The sequence below is a fragment of the Amblyomma americanum genome, chromosome 9 (assembly GCF_052857255.1).
Source record: "Amblyomma americanum isolate KBUSLIRL-KWMA chromosome 9, ASM5285725v1, whole genome shotgun sequence".
Taxonomy (NCBI): domain Eukaryota; kingdom Metazoa; phylum Arthropoda; class Arachnida; order Ixodida; family Ixodidae; genus Amblyomma; species Amblyomma americanum.
In genome coordinates this window covers 49203405-49231381 of record NC_135505.1, presented here as the reverse complement: position 1 = coordinate 49231381, position 27977 = coordinate 49203405, and the positions used below count along the sequence as shown (strand labels likewise).

At 48.0% G+C, this 27977-nt stretch overlaps 1 protein-coding gene across 1 annotated transcript in view; it reads left to right on the top strand.

Annotated features, from left to right (window-relative positions):
• LOC144105326 (uncharacterized) overlaps positions 1-27977 on the top strand; it is a 263954-nt gene that overhangs the window by 228154 nt on the left and 7823 nt on the right. Inside the window, exons 7-8 of the mRNA XM_077638461.1 lie at positions 16886-17201; positions 18800-18922. Coding sequence (XP_077494587.1) covers positions 16886-17201; positions 18800-18922 — 439 coding nt within the window. The remainder of the gene's footprint in view (positions 1-16885; positions 17202-18799; positions 18923-27977) is intronic.

Here is a 27977-nt window from a genome sequence, read left to right as displayed (position 1 = left end):
ACTAAATCCCATCCGAATTTCTGGCTATGAAGCCTTTGCGTCCTCCGCGCACAGGGGAAATAGGAAGATCATCCTCTACATTCGAAGAGAGCTTACTTATGTGCACCATACGGTTCCCCCTCACAACCATAATCAATACGTATGTGTTACGGTGAAAAGACGCACCCTGACGTTTACGCTTGTGGGCGCTTACTTATCTCCAACAACAAGGTTGGACGCCGACAGACTAAGGGTCTTGTTGGCTGTAACACCTGAGCCTTGGATCGTCACTGGTGACTTTAATGCGCATCACGCCATGTGGGGAGGCATCGGGTTGAATTCAAAGAGAAGTCTTCTCTGTTTCGCATTTGACCACGACCTACAATGCCTTAACGACGGTTCTCCAACGTACATTCGCGGGCTGTCTTACAGCAGTTGTCTGGACTTGGCGTTTGTGTCTCGCTAGCTTGCGAGACGCGTCCGGTTGTTTGCCGACGTAGAAACGCATGGAAGCGACCACATCCCCACATATATTATTGTTACTGGTCCCGCTGGATGCAGATCTGCCAAGCGTTTGCAACGAATAGGCTGGTCTATGTTTAAAACCTTTATGGAAGAAGCCTGCAGAGAAGCCATTACAACATGCATTGAAGAGCGCATCAAGGAGGCTATGAAACATGCGAGATGCTTCTTCACTCCAATGCCAGAGATCACAGACTTCGATAGGGAGCTGCAGCGCCTCCGTTCACTTCGACGGAGAGCAGAGAGAAGATACAGGCGCACAAAGTTGCTGCACAACTTAAGGGATGCAAGGCGCACACAGAAGAAAATTCAGCGCAGAATTCAAATCTTGCAGGCTGACCGTTGGGAATAATTCTGTGGATCACTGGATCCTCGAAAGCCTGTCTCACTGACCTGGAGTGTGGCGCCTGGTTTGCAAACATCTCCTCAGCAGCTCAAACCATACAAGTTTCTCGCAGTTCACCAAGGACGTAGCGAAGCGGAGATTGGTGAAGATTTTTGCACAATAATAGCAAATCCCAGGGTCGAATCCACAACTCTGAATTGCTGCGAAGTGCCTAGGTCTAGGGATTCGCGAATGGACCTTCTTTTCGTTATGGAAGAAATAGACGCTGCTAAGGCCGGTTGCAGACGGTCTTCATCGCCGGGGCCCGATGGAGTAACGTACTCTGCACTTGCAAACCTTGGCCAGGAGGCTCGACATGTTCTTTTGGACCACTTCAAATCATCATGGTGTGCGGGTACAGTTCCAGACGCGTGGAAATCAAGTCGCCTCGCCCCAGTCCTTAAACCTGGAAAATCGCCGCTTGGCCTAGCATCGTACCGTCTAATCGCATTGGCTAGTTGCGTGGGCAAACTCATGGAAAGGATGGTATACTTACGCGAATTGAGTGGTATCTGGAGCGCTATCAAATACACCCAGATGTAATGCCCGGGTTCCGGCGGGGACGTTCTTCTATTTATAGCGTTATTGACCTGGTACGTGTCATCAGCTCAACATCAGAAGCATCTGAAGCGCTTGACCGCGACGTTGTTTCTGGATGTTGAAGGGGCGTATGATAACGTCACTCATCAAGCTTTATTGGACTCTCTGGAAGCTGCAGAACTTGGTGGTCGCATGTTCTGCTGGATACACAGTTATCTATCTAACCGATCACTGTTTATGCAGACTGAGCACGGACCAACATCTTCACATTACACTTCCCGTGGGGTCGCACAGGGTAGAGTACTCAGCCCAACGCTTTTCAATCTTGCGCTCGTCGGCCTTGTCGATGTACTACCAAAGTCGGCGAGAGTCTCAGTCTATGCAGACGATATTTGTATCTTGGTATCAGGAGTTACGTGTCCACAAGTTCGTGCAAGACTTCAAAAGGCAGAAAGCATCCTTGCGGCCTGCCTCCGCCTGCAAGGCCTAGAGATTTCTACTGATAAATGTTCCTTTGTTGCCTTTACACGCAAGAGCATGTCCCATTACCCCGTACGCATAAATCGGTTAACGATACCCTTCGAAAGAAGCCAGTGCTTCCTCGTAGTAATAATCGATCGTAATCTAACATGGAGCCCCCATGTCTCGTACATGAAAAGGCGAATGACATCGGTCGTTGACGTTCTCTCCTTTCTCGGAGAGAAGTCGTGGGGAGCATCAGTGCAGTCGATGCTCCAGCTGTACACCGCATTATTGATGGGATTGCTTCGGTACAGTATCCCAGCACTAGGAAACTTGAGTAAAACGAACATACGATGTCTGCAAAGTGTTCAGGCTCAAGCTCTGCCGACGTGCCTAGGACTGCAAAACTGCGCGTCTACATCCGCAACAGTACTCACCGCACAGGAGAATCCAGTGACTGCCTATGTCCCAATCTATGCCTTGAGAGCGCATATTCGTCACCTCTCTCGGACTCCCACACACCATCTTGCCAGTCTTCCTGTTAACCGGCCGAGTACATCATTTGCGAAAATAATTGATGCCCATCGCGACTTCCTACCAACCCAATTTACAACAGCCTGTAGACCGTCTTCTCCATTATGGAGTCTGCACCAACCTCGTGTACTTCTTTTCGTACTGGGCATCAAAACGAAGGCTGATTTATCGACAGCACCACTGAAACAGACCACTCTAGAATATTTGCATGTGAAACATGGACACCAACTGCACGTATACACCAATGGCTCACTGACCCCTTCCAGTTCCTCGGGCTCCGTAGTCATCCCCTTAAGGGCCATAGTTAAGAAAGTAAAAACATCACACCGGACTTCATCGACTGGTGCAGAACTTACTGGTATTCGTGTCGCCATTGAGCATAACATTGAAAAAACACCCCAGCAATGATCTGTTATCACTGATTCAAAAGCAGCCCTCCCAGCGTTACAATCTGCTCTTCGTCATGGGTCTCATAAACACGTTGTCGCTGAAATCCGAGATCTCCAATACACAGCCGTCAACAAAGGATACGATATTGTTTACCAATGGCTGCCAGGACTCAGCGGCATCGCTGGCAACCACCGCGCGGACGAGGCCGCGCGAGCTGGTCACCATGAGGGTGATTGTGTGTCCATCCTCACCTCGAGAGCCGACGCAGCGGATAGGCTTAGACCACTGTCGCGGGGCATCATGATTGCCGCATGGAATTCAGGCCAATCCTCGCATTCGCGTTTACAAACCTTAGACCCAGATCTCAAGCTTCGGCTTCCATCCGGCGTACCACGGCGTGAAGCAACTTTGTTGTGTCGCCTGTGGCTTGGTGTAGCTTTCACCAAGCACTACTTCTTAATAGGCATCGCTGACAGCCCTGCATGTGCCATCTGAGGGTGTGATGAGACTATAGCCCACATTCTTTGTGAATGCCCTGCCTACAGCGCCGAAAGACAGTCTCTCTGCCGTGCACTGGAGAATCTAGACGTGCGCCCACTGACGGAAACGAAGATTATCGGCCACTGGCCCGGCAGTCGTCGGCGGGTGAAGGCGCCCAAGGCACTGCTTCGTTTTTTGAAGACTTCTGGCCTGCTCGTTAGGCTGTGACTTTACTGAACGCTGTGAATTTACATAGTGACTTTTATTTCCTGCAACTGTATTTTCTCCTTCATCTTTTTCTCCCCTCACCCTTTTCCCCCCGTGCAGGGTAGGAAACCGGCTATTCGTCTGGTTAACCTCCCTGCCTTTCTTCCTCCTCCTCCTACTCAAAACTTCTTGCTTTCCTTTCAGTAGCCGCTGAGAAGCGTTCCTGAGCTTAGAAAAGGCGGTTTCATTGATATCTTTTTCTCAAGATGTTACTACATGGGATCCTGGCTGTCAAGATAAAAGCTTCCATATCCAGGCCCAAAACTCAAATGTCATCATCATTTCTTTGTTTATACCGGTGACAACCAGGTGAGGTAGTCCGTGCCTGGGGCAAGTATTTTTCAAGTGGACGTCTCTGTTCTTGTACTGAGCGCACGTACTTAGGCACTGCCAGAAAGGCCCATCATCACGACTTCTCCAGCTCCTACTCTCCTCCCCCCCCCCTTCTTGGGAAGCATCGCGTGACTGGGTGCCATCGGCGTGCCGAAAGAGGGCGCGCTCCCACCGGCGCTGAGCCCGAGACACGGGAACGCCGCGACGGCCGAAAGAGGGCAGGGCGGGTGTTCGTCCGTGCACGAGAAGGCATTGATCACTTCGCCGCGTGCGCTGCTCGGTCGGCCGGTTCTATCGGTTGCACCTGGAAATAGAAGTACGTGGGCGGAAAAACCAAGCAATGAAGTACAATAGGAGATTGAAGGCTCCAAAGGTGCCGGAGGTGTATTTAAAGCACCAGTAGAAATCCTGCTAAGGAATCCCCCTGCTCTGCATAGCAATGGCCAGAGATGAGGTGATTGTAGTAACCTTTGTTGAGGTTTTTTTTTTCATGAGGCCATTTCAGCAGCGCTGTGACAGAACGACACCGTAATACTGATTCAGTCCTCGTCGTTATTAAGCTGTTGTTCCCTGCCTGCGCTGGTTCCTTCTTATAGCGCTGGAAACTGCACAAAGCAGTCCAAGAAGGCGTAATAATGAAGCACATTTTCACAATACCTATTTTGCTCTTCAAGTTTATAACTTGATGACATGAAAGGTTTAGCGCTGAGAGCCTCCCAGTGAGCTACGAGGGAGCCGATGCATAATTAAGGCCATTTGTTTGCGTTTTTTTTCATTCAGAGGATTAAAAGTGGAGCGAATTATTTTATCTGACGTTCGGGTACCAAATGGGCTATTGAGCGAGAAATCCTCACAATTCGGGGATTCCTAGGGTCAGTTTTAGCAGCAACAAATAACTTTGTATAGTCGTTCGATTTTGTGCAGGGTATAAAATGCAGAATTTTTATCATTTTAACGCGAGAGCGTTAAGGAGCTCGTGTTGCAGAAAAGCCGGTGTCTTCAGCGGCGTTGGCCGTGAGCGAAAAATTGCGCATCTCGGTGGACGCCTGCACCGTGCCGTAAGGGAAGAGATTTTCCTTCCCTTACGGCGTGGTACGGGTGGCCAGGGAGAATTGTGAGACAGGCGTCATTTCCTTTCCTTAAAACCAGTTTTCATTTTATTTTCCTTCTCTTGCGGCCCGATTCATGTATCCACCGAGATAAGTGAGACGGGCATCCTTTCCTTAAATTGTCCAACGGGCCACGCGTTGCGCCGAACGGGTGATGGCGTTCCGTGCACACCTTGCCAACGCTGCAACACGCTGTCGTGTCTCACTCTTTAAAACGAAGCTTAGGCGTCCTCCATATTTTTGTTTGTAAACGGTGTGAAAATGGCGCGTTGGACTAAAATGCTTTGGAAATTAGACAGATTGCTCAGTTATTACATTATGAAGTACAGTTATTTTGACACGAGCATTACCATCACCTGCACAGAACTTCAGCCCGTTCTGCCTGCCTCTATACGCCTCGAAAACGCCCACTATTCGCAGCAGCGACAAACCTGAACACACAACAGGATTGGGGCAGTACATCATTGCAGTGGGTATCACTTGATATAGTCATGCCACTAAGACATCTGATCAGTAGCCGTGCTTTGACCTCTAGCGCCTAAAACGTAGTTTTCGAACTTACCCTCAACCCAAAAAGTGTCACAATCGAGTTTTACCCGGAAACGAGGTAAAATCAAGTTTTACCCGGAAACGAAGGGCTTAATACATAATTCTGTGCATTATTTCAGCCTCCCAACGTTCTTTAACGTTCAATACCATCGCAAAGCACACGCGCGTGTGTATATTTGACTGCGATTAAAGCGTGCCCCTCCAAGGCCGGAACTGGTTCTCGTCACATTGGGCTTTGCGATGGAATATGTTAGCCACCCAGACACTGTAGCGGTTGGTTTGGCTTCACGATTCTGCAGCTTCGTAACTGTCGGTGTCACTCACGAAAAATTCGAGTTTAGCAGTTGAGTTGAGTTGAGGTGTTGAATGCTACAGGTGGCGTTAGCCTTGCTTTATTGGCCGGCAATTGCTCCACAGTAGCGTCCCTTCTATGTTAATAATGTCCTATAACCTGTCGGATGTACCCCTCTATGCGCACAGTCTCTTATAGTAGCACACATTCTCTCCCGCAGTCACCATCTATGCACACAATCACTCCACACAGCCCACATCACAGTCCACTGCAAAAGTCACCATCTATGCACCTACCCAGACACAGTAGAACATAGCCCATTGCAGTGCCACAATGCATACACACATTCACTCACAGTATAACGTAGTCCACTCCGGAAGACACCATCTACGCACACATTCAATCACAATAAGCCATAGTCCGTTCCTGCTGTCACCATTTAGAAACAAGATCCGTGTCCTGCAGAAATGTTAAAAGAAGGCGTGCAGCCTCCCTTCTGCATGTCCGGTTTCCACTCGGGTAGACAATGATCTGAACTGTACTGTGACGGGTTCCTGTCTTCTTGAAGGAAGCGAATATCACATACCTTTCCGCGTTGTACTCTGGGCAGTACATAATATAATGTTCGATACCCCCGCGCACACCACATAAACAACAGAGCGGAGATGATGCTACGCCCGTCTTATGCATCCAGGCGCAGCTGCGTTGTTTCGGCGAAGGAGCAAAAAAAAAGTGCACTCTCCAACCGAAAAAAGAGTTCCAGACGTACTTCACTCTGATGACGCTCATCTGGCTAGTTTTGGTAATATTGTTACGGGGATGTTACGGCGGTAAGTCTATATTGGCGGCTGCTCTCAGATGGCCAGCACTCAGCTCAGAACCGAGCGCCCAGCTACCAACTGTCAACGTCGTCGTCGTTCAGCGCACCGCCACTTCTTCGTTCATGATTCGTCCACTTGTAACACTATCCCCCTCGGCTGAAGGCAACGTCCCGGTGCATGTTAGGCGTGCGATGTCGACGGTGGGTGATAGGGCTCGAGGCGAAGAACCCACGAAGAAGAGATTGCCACGTGGGATGCCTGCAAGCAAAAGCTCCGCGGCCTGTTTGGGAAACCAGTTGGCCGTCAGCTTGCTGCCAAAAAAGAACTTGCAGCTCGCGCCCAAACGGCCACTGAATCATATATTACATACATTCAAGACGTCTTGGCACTGTGCCGAAAGGTCGATCCCAACATGACCGAAGACGATAAGGTAGGCCACATTCTTAAAGGCATTGCCGACGATGCCTTCCACCTTCTTCTATGCCGGGACTGCTCTACGGTTGACTCCGTTCTGCAGGTGTGTCGACGCTTCGAGCAGGCCAAGCACCGGCGCATTGCACACCGCTTCGACCGCCTGCCTAACACAGCTGCCAGTTCCACGTGCGAGGATCTGCCGACACTAAGGCAGCCTTCCAACCCCGACAACGTGACTCGCATCGTGCGCCGTGAACTGGAGGCGCTGGCTCCTGTTACGCCCAACGCGCCCTTGTCGGACAACACCCTGGCCACAATATCCCTTATTCAAGCTGTCGTCCGCCAGGAGGTCGCCAACTTGGGAATGTCCTCCAGCCATCGTCCCGTCGAACCTCGGAGTGCGAGCCCCATCTCTCCCGTGGTCGCTACTGCTACGGTCCGCAACACCTTCGTCCCAAGTTACACAAGGTATCGCAATCCGGATGAGTGGCGTCCCCCTGACGACCGGCCGATCTGCTTTACGCGCTCGCGCGTAGGCCACATCTCCCGCCACTGCCGCAGCCGTTGGTCCGCACCTCCCCGACCTTTGCCCTACGTCGACCGCCGTTATGACTATGGACCCCGTCGCTTCACGCCTCGGAATGACCCACCCAGCGCCGAGTCCACACCGCCTCCTCGTAGAACCAGCCGCTCTCCCTCCCCGACAGCCCACCGTTCCCGCTCACCTCTTCCGCACCGCAGTTACTCACCGTCCTCTGCAGGCCGCTTCGCGGGAAACTAGCCAGTGCAGCTCCCGGAGGTGATGCTGCATTGGTGCCCCGACCTGAAAATCCTCTACTGACCCAGCCTTCGCCCTGTAATCTGCTCGACGTCTTTGTGGACGGTGTTCCTGTTTCTGCCCTCATTGACACTGGTGCCCAAGTCTCAGTTCTTAGCTCATCCTTTTGCCGTCGCCTCAAAAAAGTTCAGACCCCTGCCGCTTCGCCCACCGTTCGAGTTGCCGATGGCAGCACTGCTGCCGTCACTGGCCTGTGCACTGCCCGCGTCACTCTTGCCGATCGTCACATCCCAGTTTTGTTCACCGTCCTCGAACACTGCCCTCACAATGTGATCCTTGGTCTAGACTTTCTAACCGCTCACTCTGCCCTTATCGACTGCTCCAGCGGCCTTCTACGATTGGACCTGCCTCTCAGCTCAGCCGACACACCCTCAAGCTCCACGCCCCGCCTTCGCTCAACCGAGTACGCTCGCCTGCCCCCCGACTCTGCCGTTTATCTGCCTATGTCCCCATTTCCTGCGTTTCCTGATGGGGATTATCTTGCCTGTCCACTCGCCGATGTCGTTCTCTCCCGCAATGTTGTTACCCCGCACCTCCACCAAAAGATGTTACGGGGATGTTACGGCGGTAAGTCTATATTGGCGGCTGCTCTGAGATGGCCAGCACTCAGCTCAGAACCGAGCGCCCAGCTACCAACTGTCAACGTCGTCGTCGTTCAGCGCACCGCCACTTCTTCGATCATGATTCGTCCACTTGTAACAATATTATGAAATAAATCGGTGGCTCGCATGCACACTTCGCTGTAACAAGCGCTATTTGAAGGCTGAAATTGTTCGAATTTGGCAAAGTGCTTTCATACTTTTCGACTATTTCAAGCAAAAAGACCGCTGGATGAAGATTGAGCGAGGAGAATGACCTCTCTTGGGAATCTATAATTTGCGTATTTCTGTATCACTGCTGCAGCTACCTTTGAGAGGTGCAGGATTCTTGCTGATTCTTTCGAACGAAGAACCTTTCTTTCGCCGAAAACAAGCGCAACGGTGTAGCCGGAAGCATGTAGCCCGACTCCAACAAGGGACGGAGTATCCCGGCTTTCGCGCGGTGCCATTAAATTTCCAAAATCTAATTTGAATAAAAGGCCCGCCGGACCGCGAACGAGGCTTTCGATGTTCGATCCGATCAGCGAGGAGTGCAGGTTAGCATTCCTGGATTAGCTTTCTTCGCCTTGCATACTTTATTCGCCACAGGGAGCATTTTTTTCCGTGCTCTACCACCGTGCCTTATATTTTGTTTATTTATTTTCTTCACTTTTTTGACACGCCCAAAGAAAACCCCTGTAGAGTTCCCAGTGGCACTAAGCGGAAAAGAAGCAGGAAGCGAAGCGACGTTAGCGAGCTCATTAAAACGGCCCCGAATTGGCAGACTCTGCATCGCAATAATCTTAATGGACCGTTCCACGGCCAATTATTTTGATGCAACAAGCAGCATCGGCGTGTAAAAGCATTGTTTCTCAAAACACGTCATGTATATATAATCGGACGGTTCCGAATATTTATTTGTTTTGCTCAAGTTTCTGGTGCTGAAGCTCTGAAATCGGAATATGTCACGGTTTCAGTCAAGCTAACAGCATGAAACTGTTATTAATAGTTAGTTATACGGAGTTTAATGACGCAAAACGAACTAAATTGTTAGCATGACGGTTGGGTCACTGACCAAATCAAAAACGAAAATGACGTTTCGGGTCTCATACGGGTCCCTTGTTCACACTAAACCTGCCTCGGAAAAAGGGAAGGCTATACAGGCTTCAGCATCCTGGGACCCGAAACGTAATTTTCGTTTTTGACTTGGTCAGTGACTCAATCTTCATGTTAGCAACGCTTCTCCCTGACCCGACGATGTTCCTGCGAACGTTAGTTTACGAAAATCAACGAAACCTTTAGTAAGAGACAAGGATTGATGCAGTAGGAGCTGACAACAGCTGTGAACAGAAGTTAACGGCGATCTCGTTTATATGCTACGTGTTCTAAAAGAACAGAGTGCACCACGGTAAGTAGCGTGGCGCTGCTGCTATTGAGCCGATAATGTGTAGGCACTCGTTAAGCATGATAACACCCTTGGCATGAACACCCCATCACTAGCGGCGTTGTGGCTACTGTTACAGGATTCTTCCTCCTTTGTTATTTGCGGTTCTTTCCATTTGGCTTTCCCTTTTTTTTCTGATAAATCACAATTAAACCTTTTTTGCAACAGAAATGCGATGATAACGTAAAGACTGTGAATGTCTGTTAAGGATGGCCAATGGACAAAGCTCGCTCTACGGGAGTGCGCCCCAGCGTGCGCATTATTAAGTCTTGAAATAGCACTTCGTCAACTGTTGCTCCTGCATAGATGTACAGTTCTCTTACTTCCCCTGGAGATAGTTCAAAATGTTCTGTTGCTTGTGACGGGTAATCCACAGGGCTCGCCGTTGTAAATATTATTTATTAATTATATGTAATTAAAGTTATCCCACGCCTAAATGAAAATATAAGTGCTGCCAATGAAAACTGTGGCATATTTTAGAGTGGACATTACATATCCGCCCTCTTTTTCCTACGGTATGGCATTGTATTTTTCGCTCCAATGTCTTTTCTTTTCGTCATCTTATTTTTTTTCATGAGAGAATCGCTCTGTTGCGGTAGATTCTCGTGAAACATAAGCGCCGTAGAAAGTGCGATGAGTTATGCAGAGATTTTACCATGAGAAAAAATTTGAAATGTGAGGCAAATAAAAAAATATAGCAATTTGTCTCAAGGAATTCTAATGTTTGGTTACACTGAAAGCCGCCGGCACGTTGTTTATCGCATTGAATCTGGCCAGTGGTGCGATTAGATTTATCGGAAACGTTTACAGCCGCATGCGTGCGACTGCTTCTAAGTTCTTCGAGCCCGTCCGTGGGTTCTTTCACCGATTAACCTCGAAAGTTTTTCGTCCGCTTTAAATTCATGGAGGCCGACAGCGGCATGATCCTGTTTGTCGACAACACCGTGAGCGGTTGCTGCTGTCGCTGCCGACGAGTGGGTAAGATATTTGTTGGCATAAGTGAGCCCAATAAAGAGTTTTTTTTTTAGGCCTTTCACTATTCCGGACTGCCATCACCACTGCGTGGTTATACGGCTTTTTCTTCCCTTGTAAGGATGCACGAACACTGCGCTTGCTATTGACGCAAAAGACAGTAGTCCTCGCTTATTTGAAAAATAGGAAGCAGCTGTTCAAATAAGTTGCGCAAGTATCGAAGTGTTCATTGGGAACTACATTCTATGAGAAGCACTGAACTCTTAATAAGGTTTATCATGTAAGGCTTACTGCTCTGATCTGAAAATTAATTTCTCAAGTAGGTTATGTAAAGAAAGACCGCCAGCGCAGTTAATCTTTTGCCCGTTACTGCTACTGAACTTTAAAACTTCATTTCGTTATTGCGCTACTCTGGGTACGAAACAGCACAGGTTGACAGAACACACAGAGGGATACAGCGCTAAGTTCTGGCTGCCAAAACTTTGCCCTGTGTCTATGTGGCCTTTCGTCCTTTAACGTTTTGTACCCAGAATAGCGGAATAACGAAATGAAGCATTAAAATCCAAGTAGACCCGCTAGAAGCTTTACGAACTTTAGTAGAAATTAAAAAGAATATATAGAGAAAACAAGAACGCTTGTTCTTTTAGGGCTTGACCGTTTCCTACCAGTTGGTAAAATTTTCTGCAAGATATTTTAGGCTTTTACCGGGGTATTATTTCTTGCTCCTATAGGAGAAAAGACATGTTGGAAGATTAGGGTAAGTAATTTAAGAAATGCCAGCTTCTGGTTATCAAGGGAAAGACAGGTTTTTTATTGGAATACTGATCGGCTTTCTGTGCCCTCTCTCAGGTCTTAAAGGGTATCTGAAACGCCTTCGGAGGAGTGCACATCAACTCACTAAATCACTGCATTGGTCTGGTATGAACACCTGAGCCAAATAACACACTTCTACACGCAGCAGAGAACCCGCAGCCACGCGCGAAATTTGGCTAGCCTTCCCCGGCGACTTTTTCATGCTCGCAACCTCCTTTGTCACTCGCACATGCGTATACAAGTTGAGAGGTGGCCATTGGTTATATTGTTTCAAACGTCAGGCAGCTACCATGGCCACGGCCAGTAAGCCGCGTAGCTCTGGTGGGTGACCTTCCAGCGCGCAAAAAGTGATGAGAGAGAGATAAAGGCGCGCAGACGCAAAATTAAGATTTTGACAACAGATAGCTGAACTTCTGCAAAGCGAATTAAAAAAATATTCCTGAACAGTATTCGTGAAGCGGCGTGCTTTAACATCCCAGACATACGACAACTTTATTAGAGCCCCTTATAAAGCTCCTTCCAGGATTTCTTTCTCGCACAAAACATTCCCCCCTGAGGCATTTTATTTGTCTACTTCAGGATATTATTAGTGGTCTATTTCAAATAACACGCCGAATATGCTGCTCACCCACGCGCGTCGCAGGGAGAAGAATCGTCTGTTCACTTATGAGGCCTACAAGATTAAAGAAAACATTTTTTTTCTGTAATTTCCGATGCGCCATCTGTTATACAACACTTCAGAATATTAAAGAAATGTTAATTCTGCGAAAGAGTGCTAATAATTGCTAACAGACTTGAAACCAAAGTGAAAGTGTTTACTGTCGCATATACAGAAGACCTGCTCAGCGATTATTCACAACCTAACTTTAACGGCTTATTCATTAAAACTTCTTTTGGGAGAGTCACTGCATATTGATTTGGTAAAAAGTTATAGAGCAAACACAGCCAATTAGAGGGAGATGGCACACATATATATAAACAAGCGCTATATGCCTTGAAGGTGACACCTTTTATAAGGCGGAAGGGTGCATGAAAAGCAGGGGAAATATACATAACGAGGGTTGATGGCACAGCCAACATAGTAGGAGGCGTGCGCCGGAAAACAGAAGCATAGCAAGCAAAATAAAGTTTGTTTAGTTCTCTTTTTTTCATTTCTCTTTCACCAGTTAGCCGCTTCTAGAATGTTTAACTCAGCAGCAGAGATAAGGACGGGGTGCAGAAGCACTCATTGACAAGTTTCCTTTTCTGATAGGCTCCTGAAGTAGTCCGCGCCGTCTTGCCTGTACTTTTCCCAAGAGTTCGGCCCAGCTAAACACGCGCACATCGATTGGACGGTATTTAAAGCTCGAATGGAAGAGGCGTGCAAAGAAGCCCTCACTTCCAGTTTGGAGGACATTATAGCAACCGCAATGAAAGCAGCTAGAGGCTTCCTCACATCAACTAGAATGCGTCCCGAATTTGATATCGAATTAGACCACCTTCGTGCTATTCGTCAGCGTGCAGAAAGACGTTACAGACAGACCAAATGCATAATGGACCTCAGAGAGGCGCGTCGTGTGCAGAGGAAAATCAAGCGACGAATGGACACGCTGGCGGAACAGCGCTGGAAGTCCTTCTGTCAACCTCTGGATCCTCGAAAGCCCATGTCCCTCAATTGGCTGAAAGTGCGAGGGCTTAACGCTTCCACATCAAAGACAGGCTTTCTATGCGTTGGCTCTACATCAAAACCGTCATCAGATTGAAGTTGCAACTGACTTCTTCAGGACGATCGCGGGTGCAGGGACTACCTCGGGTTCCCAGCGCGTTCCTCCTGCATCACGGAATTCACCGATGGATGTTATCTTTACTCGTGAGGAACTTGATGCTGCCCTTGCAGAGAGTAAGCGTTCGTCTGCACTAGGGCCAGACGGCAGTACGTATGCTGCGCTGTGCAACCTTGGCCACGACAAGCGTACAGAGCTACTCAGCCTTTACAACCCCTCGTGGCAAGACGGAGTTGTTCCTCCCCAGTGGAAATCCAGTCTCATGATACCATTACTAAAACCAGGGAAACCCCCCTCGACTTGTCATCATACAGGCCAACAGCTTTGACCAGTTGTGCAGGAAAAATCATGGAAAGAATGTTTCTGGCGCGTCTTCAGTGGTACCTTGAGCACAGCAATGTGTATCCTAATGCCATGGTTGGTTTCTGACGGGGCCGCTACTCTATAGACAACGTAATTGATCTTGTGTCGACAGTTCAGCAACAGAAACGCCACAACCGCATGTGCGCGGCACTTCTTGATGTCAAAGGTGCTTACGTCAACTTGACACATGAGGCTATCCTTGATGCGCTAGAGCCTGTTGTAATAGGTGGACGGATGTATAGGTGGATCCAAGGCCATCTGACCAAAAGGACATTTTTTTATTATGTGTGAAGATAGCTCCGCACATACCGTGGAGTGCCCCAGGGCGGAGTGCTCAGTTCTACTTTGTTTAATCTAGGGCATATAAGACTCCCGGAGTACCTACCTAGTACCGTTCATATCTCTATGTATGCCGACGACATCTGCATCTGGTCCTCCTCTGTGACGCGTCTCCAGGTACGAGCAAGACTTCAGAGGGCAGCAACCATAACTTCCTCCTATCTCCGAGAGCGAGGTCTGAACGTGTATGCCGAGAAGTGCACTATAGTGGCATTTACGCGCAAAAGTATGACTCGTTATCCGCTATTGCCGGCCATGCCAATGCGTATCGTGGTTCTCATCGTTTTTTAGGAATCACCATTGACTGGGATTTACCATGAAGCCAGCATTACAGCTTTGTAAAGAAAAAGCTAATCTCTATCACACACCTGCTCATATGTCTTGGCGGAAAATCATGAGGCTCGTCGATTCTGTCAATGCTGCAGCTGTACAGAACACTCTTTCTGGGATTTTTGCGGGATAGAACACACTTGCTTTAGAGCACATGCAATACGAATTTGCGTGCCCTCCAGTCTATACAAGGCCAAGTACTTCGCACATGCTTGAGTCTCCCTCGCAGCGCATCAACAGTTGCTACCATTGCTATCTCCCAAGACCACCCATTCTCGACGTATAAAACCCTTGACACTCTGCATAACCACACACGTCATCAAACAAGCATTCCGCAGCACTACCTTGTGTCAGTGGCGCTTTAAAGACCACACGCAGCGTTTTCAGTGGTAATAGCAGCCCACCAGTCGCCCATCCCATTACAGTTCACCTCGGCAGCACAGCCTTCCTCTGCGCTGTGGTGTCTGCAGGAGCCACGTGTGCGCCTTACGATTCCGGGCATAACGAAAAAAATGAACTCATCGACACCGGCCATTAAACAGTTGACACTCTACCTACTCCACGCCGCATATAGTGACCACACTCATGTGTATACAGGTGGATAGGTCTCAGGTACAAGTTCAACCTACGCCGTGGTTATTCCTTCGAGAAAAACCAGTATTAACCAGCAAACATCGCATCGGACAACCTCCACCGGGTCATAATTGGCCGCTCTTCGTGCGGTTGTGCAGTAAATCGGCGCGCAAACACCCCTCAAATGGTTTGTGTTCTGGGACTCAAAAGCAGCCGTATAATGTCTTAATTGTGCTTTATGCTTTACGCCATGGCTATCACGGTCAACTCGTAGCTTGATTAAGACATCTTCAACACAAGGAGCAGGAAGAGGGTGGTGACATCGTCTTCCAGTGGATACCGGGACACTGTGGTATTGTCGGAAACGACGCAGCTGACGCTGCAGCTCGATCGGCTCACGGCAGTGCCAACATTGTCCAGATACCGTTGGCAAGAGCCGACGCAGCAAGACATCTGCGAATGCTTGGCCGAAATGAGATTTTAGCGTCATCGTCTTCTCCTGGAAACTCCGAATGCCGTCTGCACCGCATAGACCCCTTACTTCAACTCAGGCCTCCGTCCGGCCTCTCCCGCTGCGATGCTACGCTGTTGTGTCGCCTGTGGCTTGGAGTGGCGTTTACAAATGCCGACTCCCACTTAATCGCAATGGCACACTCTCTTGCGGGTGAGATCTGTGGGTGCGACGAAACTATAGAACACCTTCTTTGTAACTGCCCTCGGTTAAAGCGTAAAGGTGCCCTCCTGGCTGCAACACTCCGCTGCTTAGATCCTCAGCCCCTTGCTGAAGCCAAGATTCTGGTTGGAGTCAGCCTTCATCGCAGAGGACCTATTTGAAGACACTTTTCCAGTTCCTAAAGGACTCAAGACTGAGTGCAAGGTTGGGAAATATCAGTGTGTGCCCTGTGTGCAGTGCAAGTAATGGCCAACGGCCATGTGGAAAAGCGATCTCCCTTTGCTCTCTCCCCTTTCTACCTCTCCATCCGTTCCCCTTCCCAAGTGTAGGGTAGCATGCCGGGCGTTGCCTAGTTAACCTCACTGCCTTTCCGTTCGTCTTTCTCTCTCTCTCGCTTTCTTCCTTCAAACCGTGCCACAGATCCCTCTCACGTGCGTAACTGAATGTGCATACTTGTCATCTCGGTCCTTTAATTCTAGGGCCTGTTTTCGTAAACCGTCATGGACGCAAGCGGTCATTTACGACCGCTTTGGCCGACATAAAACTTTCCACATGACATGGGAATGAGACATCAATGCAGTGGATCACTTCAGTTTGTTTGCACTTGTGTATGTGTGCCGTCTACCTGTGGTTGTCTGTGTTTGCTCCATAACTTTTTACTAAATCTTTAATGGCTTAATAGGCAATTTCTTTTTTCTCAACATTCGTATCGGCATGCCGTTTTATTTTGTCTACAAGTTTTTCTACATTTCTCACAATGAAGTGATCATTAGAGAGCAAATTGTGTAAGCATTGCGGAAATTCAGTGGAGCGCCCGTACAGTTCTGCTAAGCCTAACGGCCGGCAGCATTCTGTCCTGCGGACGCCGGGTAATTCTCTTCCTAACGTCGGGGACGGTGTCAGCGCACTATCTTTAAATATAAAAAGCCGTGCGCCACATGGTGGCAGCCGAGGGAACTAACAGCGTTGGTCCTGAATTCCTTGTATTAAACTTTAGCCGACTTTTTCTTTCCCTGAGCACTACACGGTTAGAACAGAAGGGCTTAAGTAGTCTGGCATGGCTCACAGATGGTTTGAAAGTGTTTTTATCAACTTGTTTGAAATATTCCGTGGCGCGTGCAGGAGGTGTGCGACAGCAGCGGATCGGCGGGCGGCGGCGGCAGTGGCGGGGCGACCTCTCCTCGGCTGTCCTCGTCCGGCGGTTCGGTGTCGGTCGAAGTGGCCGAGTCGACGCACCGCATCGTGGTGGACTTTTGCGAGAACGCGGGCTTCACGTGCCACGACCTGCCGTCGCCGACCACGGAGCTGTCGCCCATGCCCCGCGACTGGATCGCGATGCAGCTCGGAAGACAGCGGCAGGCATTCGCTTGGCTCGAGCAGTCTTCGTCCTCCCGCTCCGTGCTCGAGGGACTGCTCCTCATGAACGTGGAGAGGAACAGTTGAGTACTCGAACTTCTTCGATGGAATTCCGTCTGTTTCTGTCTGTGACGTAGAAGGAGGCTCCTGCATCAACTAACAGCTGATAATGAAATCCCAACGCCTCCGGACCAACTCGGTTTCCAGGATCTATGCCGTCCACCTAAGTGAACGGTCTATGTCGCGTTACCACGAAGGAGAAGGAATGTGTGAAACGTGCTCAACCATTTACTCGCGCCTGAAAAAGCGAGGGAGTGCGTCACGAAATGTTGCGATTTCCATTTCGACCTTCCGTTGGTGCTTGAGTCGGCTTTCACTGTTTTAGTAGAAGCTTCACGCTTTTTCCACCCAACAGACCCTCTTATAATCGCACAACCAATGTCCAAATGTGAGCAAACATGTTGCAATGAACTAATGGAAATATTCTTGAAGTACAGAGTTCCTGTCAATAGAGTTGCGGACCCCCAGTGCTCATTTCATAATCTTCATCTCCAGTAAAATGCATCTATAGTTCATAAGTTGCCGCAAGAAGACGCAATTGTTGTTTCTGTGTGTATGTGGGTGTGCGATATAATTTGAATTGGCTTTGCCGGTACTTCAAAAAGAAATCTTTCATAACCGCACTTCCCTATCTTGTTCACCACGTGCTTAAAGAGAGATAAAGAGGAAGACGACAGGGGCGGAGGTTAGCCAGAAGTGTGTGCCAACTGTGCCAACTGGCTGCACTACACCGGATAAAAGGGAAGAGCGGATACAAAAGAGAACTCTAGGAGTCAAGTGAGGACAAATGAGAAGTGAAGCTAATGCGTGGCGGCCGAATAACAATAGGTCACGCAATAACGACTACCTCGCGAATCAGAATCATCGTCGTCTCTGCAATCATCGTCGTTGGGCGAGGTTCTAAGCTTCTTGTAGCCCAACGCTCAATTTACCGTTTAGCCGATAACTCGGGACGTTACAAAAATATTTCTTCAGTCGTTCCGTCACAGTTGCGCAGGCATGCATGCGGCCGTATCAACGACGAATGAGTGGCCATTTTTTTTTGAAGCAACACCTGGGGCAACAGGTGACCTCGCAAAGGTACTTTCAGTCGCCGTAGACAAGAAGACAGACGGAACAAAGTCTACCCGCTGCATGAGCCCTCTCAATTGAGGCGTTCACGCACTCACCGATACGGACAGATCTGGCGGCTTCGTCCGTGCAATAGTGTTCTGTGATGCTTTGTCGCCCGCAGCCATCATAGAAAGGCATGTCGCATCCTTTGTTGGCGTAACTCTTGCCCCCTTGGTTTATGTGCCCGGATTTCAAAGGATCGTCATTTTTCTGCGCAGATGTCAAGCTGGAGTTTAAAAAATCAACCAAGACTGTGCAAGCGTCTCTAACTTCTCTTTCAGTACAAATAAGTATTTTACAGTTGTGTAACGAAACCAAAAACCAAGCAGCAAATTGCTTTTTCCTGCCAGTCACTCTTCGGTTAAATTTTCTTAAATCGTCACCCTCTAGTATGCGCTACATGTGCTGTAAAGTAGCTTTTCTAAAGTTTTTCCAGCTCCTCTGTGGTCAGCAGCATTGTAGAGAGGAGCGCATTTACACCTTAGCGCCGGCTTCCTTTTCACCCAGGTCAGTTCCCCTTCGTGACGTACCTGGTGTGCGACGCAGCTCGGTGCGATCCAGTGCGGCTAATCATGCAGATGGAAAGCCACCAGGATGCTGGGCCAGAGGGAGAGCGGATACATCACACAGGTACAGCTTATGCCTGTCCTTTACGAGAAAAACAGTGAGCGGATGGAATTATTTCCTGATGAATCGCTTCCAACACTCATAGCACTGTCTCAGCGAAATTGGTGCTTGCCAACTACAAAATATGGTGACGCGACAGGTGCAAACATCCGCCACAATGATTGAGCTTAGCTATAATTTCAAAAAAAGTGCAAATATTCGTAAATATTTTACGCTCTTATAAACACACTTTGCTGACGGTTGCTGCTGGTGTATGCACACGACATAGAAGAGGGCAGGGTAGAATAGAGGTTAAAAGCTCACGAATCTCACAGAGGCCCAAGACTCCAATGCTGGACTAGATTCCGATGTGCGCGTCCTAGCGTAGCCCAAAAACGCCTGCGGTTAAATATTACCTTATCAAACGCTCCATTAAGGTCATTTCATATCATCATAAATATACGAGTAATACCTATTATTCCTGGTACCTGCCCCGCTGCTCTATGAGGATGTCATAGTGACAGCGTAAGGATGTAATTACCCGCACCATGGAAAAGGGAGCATGAGCATATAACATGATAGGGATGAAGATGTTGAATCGAAATAATTTGTTGTGCCCGGGTTACATTCGCTGTTTCTATCATAAGTCTCTAAGCGCTCATCGTTACAGTGGTTTCGGTGTAGGATGATGCACGTAGGGCCGAATATTATTCCTAAACTGCAACTGATGGCCTTAGCTGCTATGATCCACTCTCGCTGCAAAACATGAATTGCCCAAAGGCGCTTGTTTCTGGGCTACGGTGTGTGGTTTATTATATTTATCCCGTGTTCCAAGTGTATTAAAGGTAAGATTAACGCTATTCTCTTCAAGGGTAAGGACTTTAACGGATGCGGCAAGAACCCCCTACCCCAACTCGAGTACAAAAATTTTAACAAAGGATGTATACCAGTGCCAGTGAAGCACCTTAGAAATTTAATCCTGCGAGCATAAAAATTTTGCGGTAATGATAAGAACAGCGATATTATGATCGCTGTATGCGCAGACGACACAGAAAAAAATACGCGCAATTATGGATGTTTTTGCCATCTTAAACACAAGAGACTGTGTCTGTTCTTTTTTCAAAACGAATTTACACAGTATTGAATGACGATTATGCTGTTTTTTTTTAGTTCAGGGGCACCTAAGGCCAAAGAGCGCCAAACACAAGGTTTTTGGTCAGTAAGGCTAAAATATGTTAATATGTTAATATCAACAACGGCTGTATTAGTGGGCCTAACATTATTAAGTATGTGCATGATTATAGTGTGTCAGGGGGGTGTTTCAGTCAGTTGGAATGGCCTAAAGTAGTGTATCGCGTCTAATAGTTGTGGCAAGAGTTGTTGCCTACCGAAGTATTAAATAGGATGTTATGCTTCTAGTAGGCAGTGAAAATCAACGACGCCCTGCGTTCTAAAAGCATGCGATTATTCATCGCTAGACGGACGTAAAAACAATGCCGCAGAAAGAAAGGACTTTACATGCAAGGTAAGTATACAAAGCTGAACAGTTCCTAGCAATATTTAAGAGCTGCTGTTGTTTCCTGAATAGATGGCCACAAGTGCAAGAACGTAGTCCAAGTGAAAATGTTCATTCTACGTGAGGAAAATTGCTGAGCGAAGAAAGTTACGGGAACTATTTCTCAGCCTCAGCTTCGATTCCGCCCGCAATAAACAAAGGAGCGGGAACTGCCGGCGACAAGAGTCCCAGGCGGCCGGGAACCTTTTCATTGTGTTCTCTTTCCACCTGCTTCTTGGGTGGCAAAGGACGCTGTCTCCAGGCGATAATGGATCCAACACTAAAAGCACGAAGGTCCGACGACCAATCTTCTAATGGACGGTAGCTTCCCTTGGGGAGCTAATAAAGAGGAAGCTTATTTTTTCTGGGGATAATAAGGAGCGGCTGGCGGTAATTCTAGCCATCTTTCTTGTTTCCCACATGCTTTGCTACGTACGGCTTCAATACATATTAGTAGCTGCTTTTATGTCAACCGAGAGGCTTTCCTCATTTAATCTATCGTTTCCGGGGTCCATTTTATGAACAAAATACGTTTCTACAGGCATTACAGACTTGTGCTATGGGATGATAATACAACTATTTTCCTATTCTAAATAGGATTCTACTTCTATTATCGAAGTGCAAGGTTCCGGGCTAGTTGATAATGCAAGAGGAAACAGCGCTATTAAAACGCGGACACACGAAGAAATGACACGCACGAGTGGTGACTCACAACTCAGCGCTGACTCATAGCTCAGAGTTGTGAGTCAGCACTCGTGTGTGTCGTTTCTTCGTTGTCCGTGTTTCATCGCGATGTTTCTTCTTTTAAATTCTATTATCGTATCATCACCACCTTGCATCTGGGACATCTATGTTTTTTGTCACGACAGGGATTAATTACGATGTGCTCAGCGCAGAATAACGGCAAAAAAAATAAAATTGTGTCTTTGGACCAAATATTTTTGTTTTTCTTGATAACCGCCGCCCTCAGCCTTGCTTTCTCTATGGGTATCAAGCCACGTTTGTATTAGAAATTAACATAGGAATGGTGAAAACTTCTGCCTCTAAGAAGTACCACTTTATCCGCTCCTCTGCCCGACAGGACAGGGAGTAGGAGCTTTGAAGTCACGTGTGAGGTGTGTGATGGGGACCAAATTGAAAGAACGATGGTAATTTCGGCACGATACAAAAAGTACCAGTATACGAGCTGCAGATTCCGCATCGCACAGATCTTGTAAGTATCCCCTCAAACAATGACGAATTTCGCGTGATCACTGCATGCTAATCCGCGCATTCGAGTTCTTGAAAGCGTTTTAATCGACTACAGCTTTTTTTATAACAAAAGTGCCATCTTAAAAACTACTGAAGGGGCCGGATCAGTCGCAGGCGATGCATTGTACCCTTAGCGGTAGCCGTAACACCAGCTTGGTTCAGGGCCGGAGGCGTCAGGACGCATCTCGTGCGATTTTCCCGCCTGCAGCACTAATGTCGACGAGAAACTGCAGTGTTCTTGAGCGTGCAGTTGGTACATGCGTTACGCTTACAAATTGTGCGCTGTGTACATATTCCAGGCTGAACACTTAAACTATACGGAAAGCTGATTGCTTCTTTCCTAACCACTTGCAGTGTTGAAGTATCGCGACAATGCCGCTGAGTTGCTTCACGTCTATCGCAGTGTTGAAGAAAGAGCGTGAACTTTCTATGAAAAAAACCACGAGGGCAACCATTCCTCGTGAGGGGACTCGTAGAGACCAGAATTTTTCGCAGAGCCGAAATCACATTTTCTCTACATCTCGGGGGCACCTCATGTGTGGAAAAGAAATTCATAGCAAGCAATAAAAAAAATCGATTTTAAAGCAGTGTTGCATTGCCGTGAAGTCTGCTATGTGAGATAGCGGGCAGCGGTTGGAACCTGTGGAATTCTTACAGCAGCAAACCATCCCATGGGTGTCCATCGCCTGAAATCTTCTTCGGTACTAGGCAGAAAGGAGACATTATGTGATCTTGAGCCGATTAGACGCTTGGCGGTGTCGTCCTTCATAACGTAGCAAGGTTGTCGTTAAGACGTTGTGGAGCGTGCTTCGGAGGACTGGTTGGTATCGCGTGATTGTAAAATACAAACTGTGCAACATACAGGACACAGAAGATATTCGAAAAGGACGAGCGTATTTCGAACTGCGCTCGTCCCCTCTGCATCTGTTCAAACTTGCGAGACAGAAGGAAATGCAGATGCACTTTCAAGCACGGAGATATGTGTTTCTGTTCTCTTTACAAAAGCCACTGGCTGCTTATATTGTTGCGCTGTGGCACTGGCGAGGGGTGCGTACGAGGAGTCCACTCCACTTCCAAACAACCTCATCGAATTTTCGGAGGTACCAGCAATACCGGGCCTCAGCGACCCCATCTAGGTCACCGGCACGGAGAATACCGGAGCCGTGACTAGTACCGTGATATTATAGACAGCGCCGCATTGTGCGCGGATGAGTGCTGAAGCTGGCTGTCGAATCTGTAGTGCGCGCAATGCCGCTTAGTAGGCGCGGCGACGCATGCGACTCTTTCCGTGCCTAAGTGGATACCTGGGCGGAAGGAACTGGTTGTGTGAGATACTTTCATGGCGCAGTCCACAGGACGGGCAACCAGACAGAGCTGACGGGCAAGTTGGCACTGCGTTGTGAAAACACAGCGCAAGGACACAAAAGTGTTTCTCCTACCTTTTCCGTTTCTAGCTCATTGTCCTCGTGCTTCGCGGTGTGTTCTCACGATGACGGGTTAAATGTTGCAGTATCGAACCTGGTGGAGAGGCGTAGTGCAGCAGGCAGGCACATAGGGCTGGCGGAAAGAAGCGCGCTTTCAGAAGGCGTTGGTCAAAAGTGGCGGCCTTGTCACTGATAATTTAGAGGTGACGTCCAACATGGCACACCAGCTAACGGCTGCCGAGCTTTTGCGACCCCAGCAGCGGTTATAGTCGCTGCCTCTCGAATGTTGCGTGTTTGAGAAGCTTGGCGATCAAGGTGGAGCAGGTGTTGCCTCTGGCGAAGCGGGGGCAAGGTCCCAGAGGTTCAGGCGGCAGAGGCAGCATTACATGACGTGACCGCGGGGTCTGCGACGGAAGCCTCGTTGTGAAAAACTGGCAGCTTTCCAGTGTCAGCCGTAAGGTTAGCGCCAATATGCCACAAGTTTACAGCCTAGAGGGAAAAACAGACATCGTGGCTGACGCTGGTTGGGTGATTTGGTCGTTCATAACACCTAAACTGCGCGCCCCGTCCCGTCTTGATTTTGTGCTGTTTAGTAGACATCGTAAAGTGTTTCGACGTTGCAAATATTTTTTATTGCGCCAACTTGCCATATAGCGTCACAAGTGTTGCCGAAGCCAAGCCGAAGAGACCTTCACACTTCTGACACTCCAATAAAGTGCACTAAAATGCGCGAGCTAGGTTAAGCCAGTAGAGACAGGGTATCGGGACACCCAGTTACCCTGCAGCCTGAGGGAAAAGAATATGAAAGCCGGCTGCAGGGGCCCAAGCTCTGGCTCCGCCCTGCCTCGTCGTGATCGCCTAAGAAAGCAGCTGCGTGGTACTACATCAGACTCGTCATCCAGACGAAGCTAACACCGTGGGGGTTATGAGGCGCGGCTTATGTTCTTCTCAACACCACATCTGCAATGTTCGCATCGAGGGACATCAAGCGCTTAGACCCCTGCCACCAATGGATGGAGCACCGGGTGCCATGGCACCTTCCCGAACGGGCTGTACCACCACGCAATGTACGTCGACGCTCTTCAGCACCCATTATGTTTCTTTGAAGTGCCTTTTAAATTGCTGCTACCGTTATAAAAGAGGGTTTATATATACTGAAGTCGTCATTAAGTGCTTAGGCTTGGGATCTGGCTGCTGTTTTGTGCGTTTAAGTTTTAGATATTTGTGGCTCAGGTCTAATAACGCAAATCTCGTTCACCTGTCTGGTGTGCTTCAGTTCAAAGGCAAGTGTAGCGTGTTGCTAAGCGCCCTATTACAGAACGTTAAATAAGGAGCTACGGTGTAAGGTGTTCTAAGCAACAACTTAGGCCCTCAGGAACTAAATGTCGACGCTCAGTAATTCGCGATAGGAAGTGTTTTGAGGACTACTTCCTCGAAAGAAGATTGCGTGCTGGCATACTTTTGCTTGGGCTATGTGAAGAATTACTTTTAAAAGTATTCGCGAATTCTCACCAAGAGGGTTGAGATATAGGATAAACGCTAATGTTTGACCTACTTTTCGCCCTCCTTGGTAAGCAAAGCGCTCGGTGTGTTGGTTAGAGGAGAACGCAACAATTTTACAAGGAGCGGAATAAAAACGACCCACTTTTCAAGCTTTGTCATAGCCGCTTATAATATGGGTGCTTAGGCTTCATGCATTCCTGAAAGAATTACTTGCCGCCAGTGGGGGCTCTAAATATCCATAATTATACACATTAAACTCAGAAATGACAGCCACGAGAACAAAAAAAAACAGTCGGTATTGTGCGCTGACCTGAACGTATGGTTTAAGCCATCGGGACGCTGTCGACAATAAGGATAGAGAATAAATTTTGTCCATGACACGACCGTTCAGAACAAAGGGATATCGGATACACAGATGTGGAAGAGTACTCAGTTAAGCGAAAAAAGAATGAAAGTGGGTGGAACAAACTTTGCAGCCGCTTTCTCCGCTTGTTGACAAGAATCAATGCTAAAAAACTGCCAATCCAGAATTCAAGGGATGAAGCGAACCAGTCTAGTCTAGCCGACTTCGCATACATTTGCAACGCAAATATCGACGCCCAGGCTCTTCTCGAGCCTTTGCATTCAACGCAGCGGAGTCGAAACGAGGCCTGTGTTTGGCGATTCTTATATCGGGCGGCCGCATTTCGTCTGTTCCCTTTGGGAGCAGTCCTCTGGAGCGAGTCAAATTCTGAACAAAAGAATGTACACTGGCTGTGCGCACCGGAGTGGGAAGGAAAATGCGAGCAGTCATCTTTTGGTAAAAACGTCCATGCACTCTGGCGGTTTTCGAACCGCGTACGGGCCCACAGCAACTAAAGCATGGATTTGGAGTTTTCCTGATGTATAAAGCATAACCAATTCTGCGACGCATTAAACTGCTATGACTTCACAACGTTAAGCATTTGGAACTATGATGGCGCCAAGCAAAGTCATCTAGAGCATAAAACTCATGGACTACTGTAGTCTTCTTTCTCACGCACGAATGCTTGAAGAAACACGAGTATCAATCTTCCCATGCATACAGCCAGCTGTTTGCGAATTCCACTTTTAATGGTGGTGAAATGATCCTTTGAACGTTGAATAAGATTCCGTGACTCCTAATTTTTTGTTTGCTTCGATAATAACAGCAATCTTTTAAGACTGAGCTTCTTGCATGGTCCTTCGTCAGTCTGTTTCAGACATAGCTTTGCTGTATAGAACGACTGGCTCCGCCCAGCGCCGGCTCACTACGTGCAAAGATTCACAATCAGGTCATAGCAAGCGCGAGAGCAGCAACGTAATTCCGGAACAGTGAATGCAGCTGGCCTGTTGAATATGCGATTTTCGTTTACTATGCGGATTTAAAATTAACGCTTGCCGTAAAGCAGACATCAACGGTCCTTTTCCAACGGAGTACCATTTCCTGCCTTTTGAATAATTAATGACCTCCAACAGCAATTCTGGGCCGCAGGGTTCATTCTTTCAAGTGCATTTATAATCTGACAATCCCGGCGCATGAAAAAGTAATGGCTTTGTTAAAAACTACACCTCTTCTTTACTGTTACGATTGTCTCGATGTGGTGTCGCTCGAAGAGGGATGCGCCAACCGTAATGAACGTGGTTCTATGCGGTTGGCGTCGGATGAGTGGCTATGGGCGTAGCGTCGGATGAGTGGCTATCGGAATTGCCTGCGCTGCCAAGCGCCCTGAAAGCGAATACCAGAGGCGGCGGCCGGGTTCTGATACACATAAAAGGAAAACGCACTATTTCATCGTGCCATTTCGGCGCACTTTAAACACCACCATCAGGTCGACATTAACCCGCACCCATCCAGGAGGGCGTATCTGGTAGCCCGTGAGCAGCTTCAGGAAGGTTTGCCACACGTATCTGACGAAATGCCGAAGTACAACTGATACATCAACGAGGAGGGAGGTCTCGGGTTCCATCCGGCCAATCAGTGCTGGCACGGTGCCTTCGAATGCGCGGTTTCCGTGGGGTGCATAGGGACACATAGAGGCGATATACAGGGCGTTTTACCTAAGATTTTACACAATTTTTAAAACTAGGCTTTTTGAGTTGGAAGAGTGTGTTCTTCAGCAAAGCTATGTTAGCGGTGTACTACATCAGAATACAGCTAAGACGTGCTAACTAGCAGGCTGGTTAAATAATATTGAAGATCTAACTTTTTAACTGTAGTTAAAAATTGAGACCTTCTGTCTAACTATATCTGCTGTCTAACAGCAATATATTGCTGTTAGACACCTTTATTGTTGAGAGGCATGTAGCCCACCGTAAGAAGTATCCGCATAAGTTGTTAGAATTTCGAAAACGCGGTTTGCCTCGGCGGTGTGACCCAACAAATTTTGGCTATTTCGACGAGTTACGTGCAGCGGAGAGGTTGCTTTGCCTGCAAGCTTGTCCAAAGCGCATGTATTTTGGCGCGCTGTAGGCAAAATTTGTTTGGCCAGGGCGCCGAGGATAACCGTGTTTTCGAAATTCTAAACCTCATTTGATTAGTACTTAGGGTGGACTACACACCTCTCAATAATTAAGGAGCCTAACTGTAATAGCTAAAAGGTTAACTATTCAATATTAGCTAATCAGCCTGCTAGTTAGCACATCTTAACTGTTTTCTGATGTACTACACCACTGACAATGCCATGCCGAAAAAAGCGCTGTTGTAATTCAAAATTCTATTTTAAAACTGTGTAAAGACCTAGGTCAAAAACCCTGTGCGTTGGCACGTTGCTGGCTGAGCTGTGTTAGACGGCGTGCCGTGACCATCATGCGTGTACGCGCTCTGTGGCGAGTATAAACATAGTTAAGGCACGCAAGCACTCGTGCAATCAGTTCCAGTTTCGTGTTTGAGGTTTCCTCCTCTCCTGCCGATATCAGAATGTACGCTACCAAAGAGCCGTATATAATGGGCCCCTTCACTTAATTGCGTGTTATTCCTCGAAGTAGAGAAATGCCAAAAAGTAAATTTGAGAACAAATATAGCACAAACATGGTATAGGACTAGACAAAGCTTTCTTTTTCGTAACTCTCTGAAAAACAAGCCAGATTCTTCGAAGCAAGTCTTGAATCATCAAGCATAACTACCGCTGTGGTTGGATTCGATGGCAATGGAACTAAAACACATAAAGCACATAAACGCGGTATTCACATTGTCATATTTGCGACGCAATCATCAAACTTACAAGATACATCGAGCGCGGTTGATGCTGTCGCGTTTTAGTTACTTGTAGCCTTTGTGCGGTGCTGCTACAAACTGTCGCTAATGAAGCGTAAGTGATTATTCTCACGTGAAACTTTCGTTCCAACC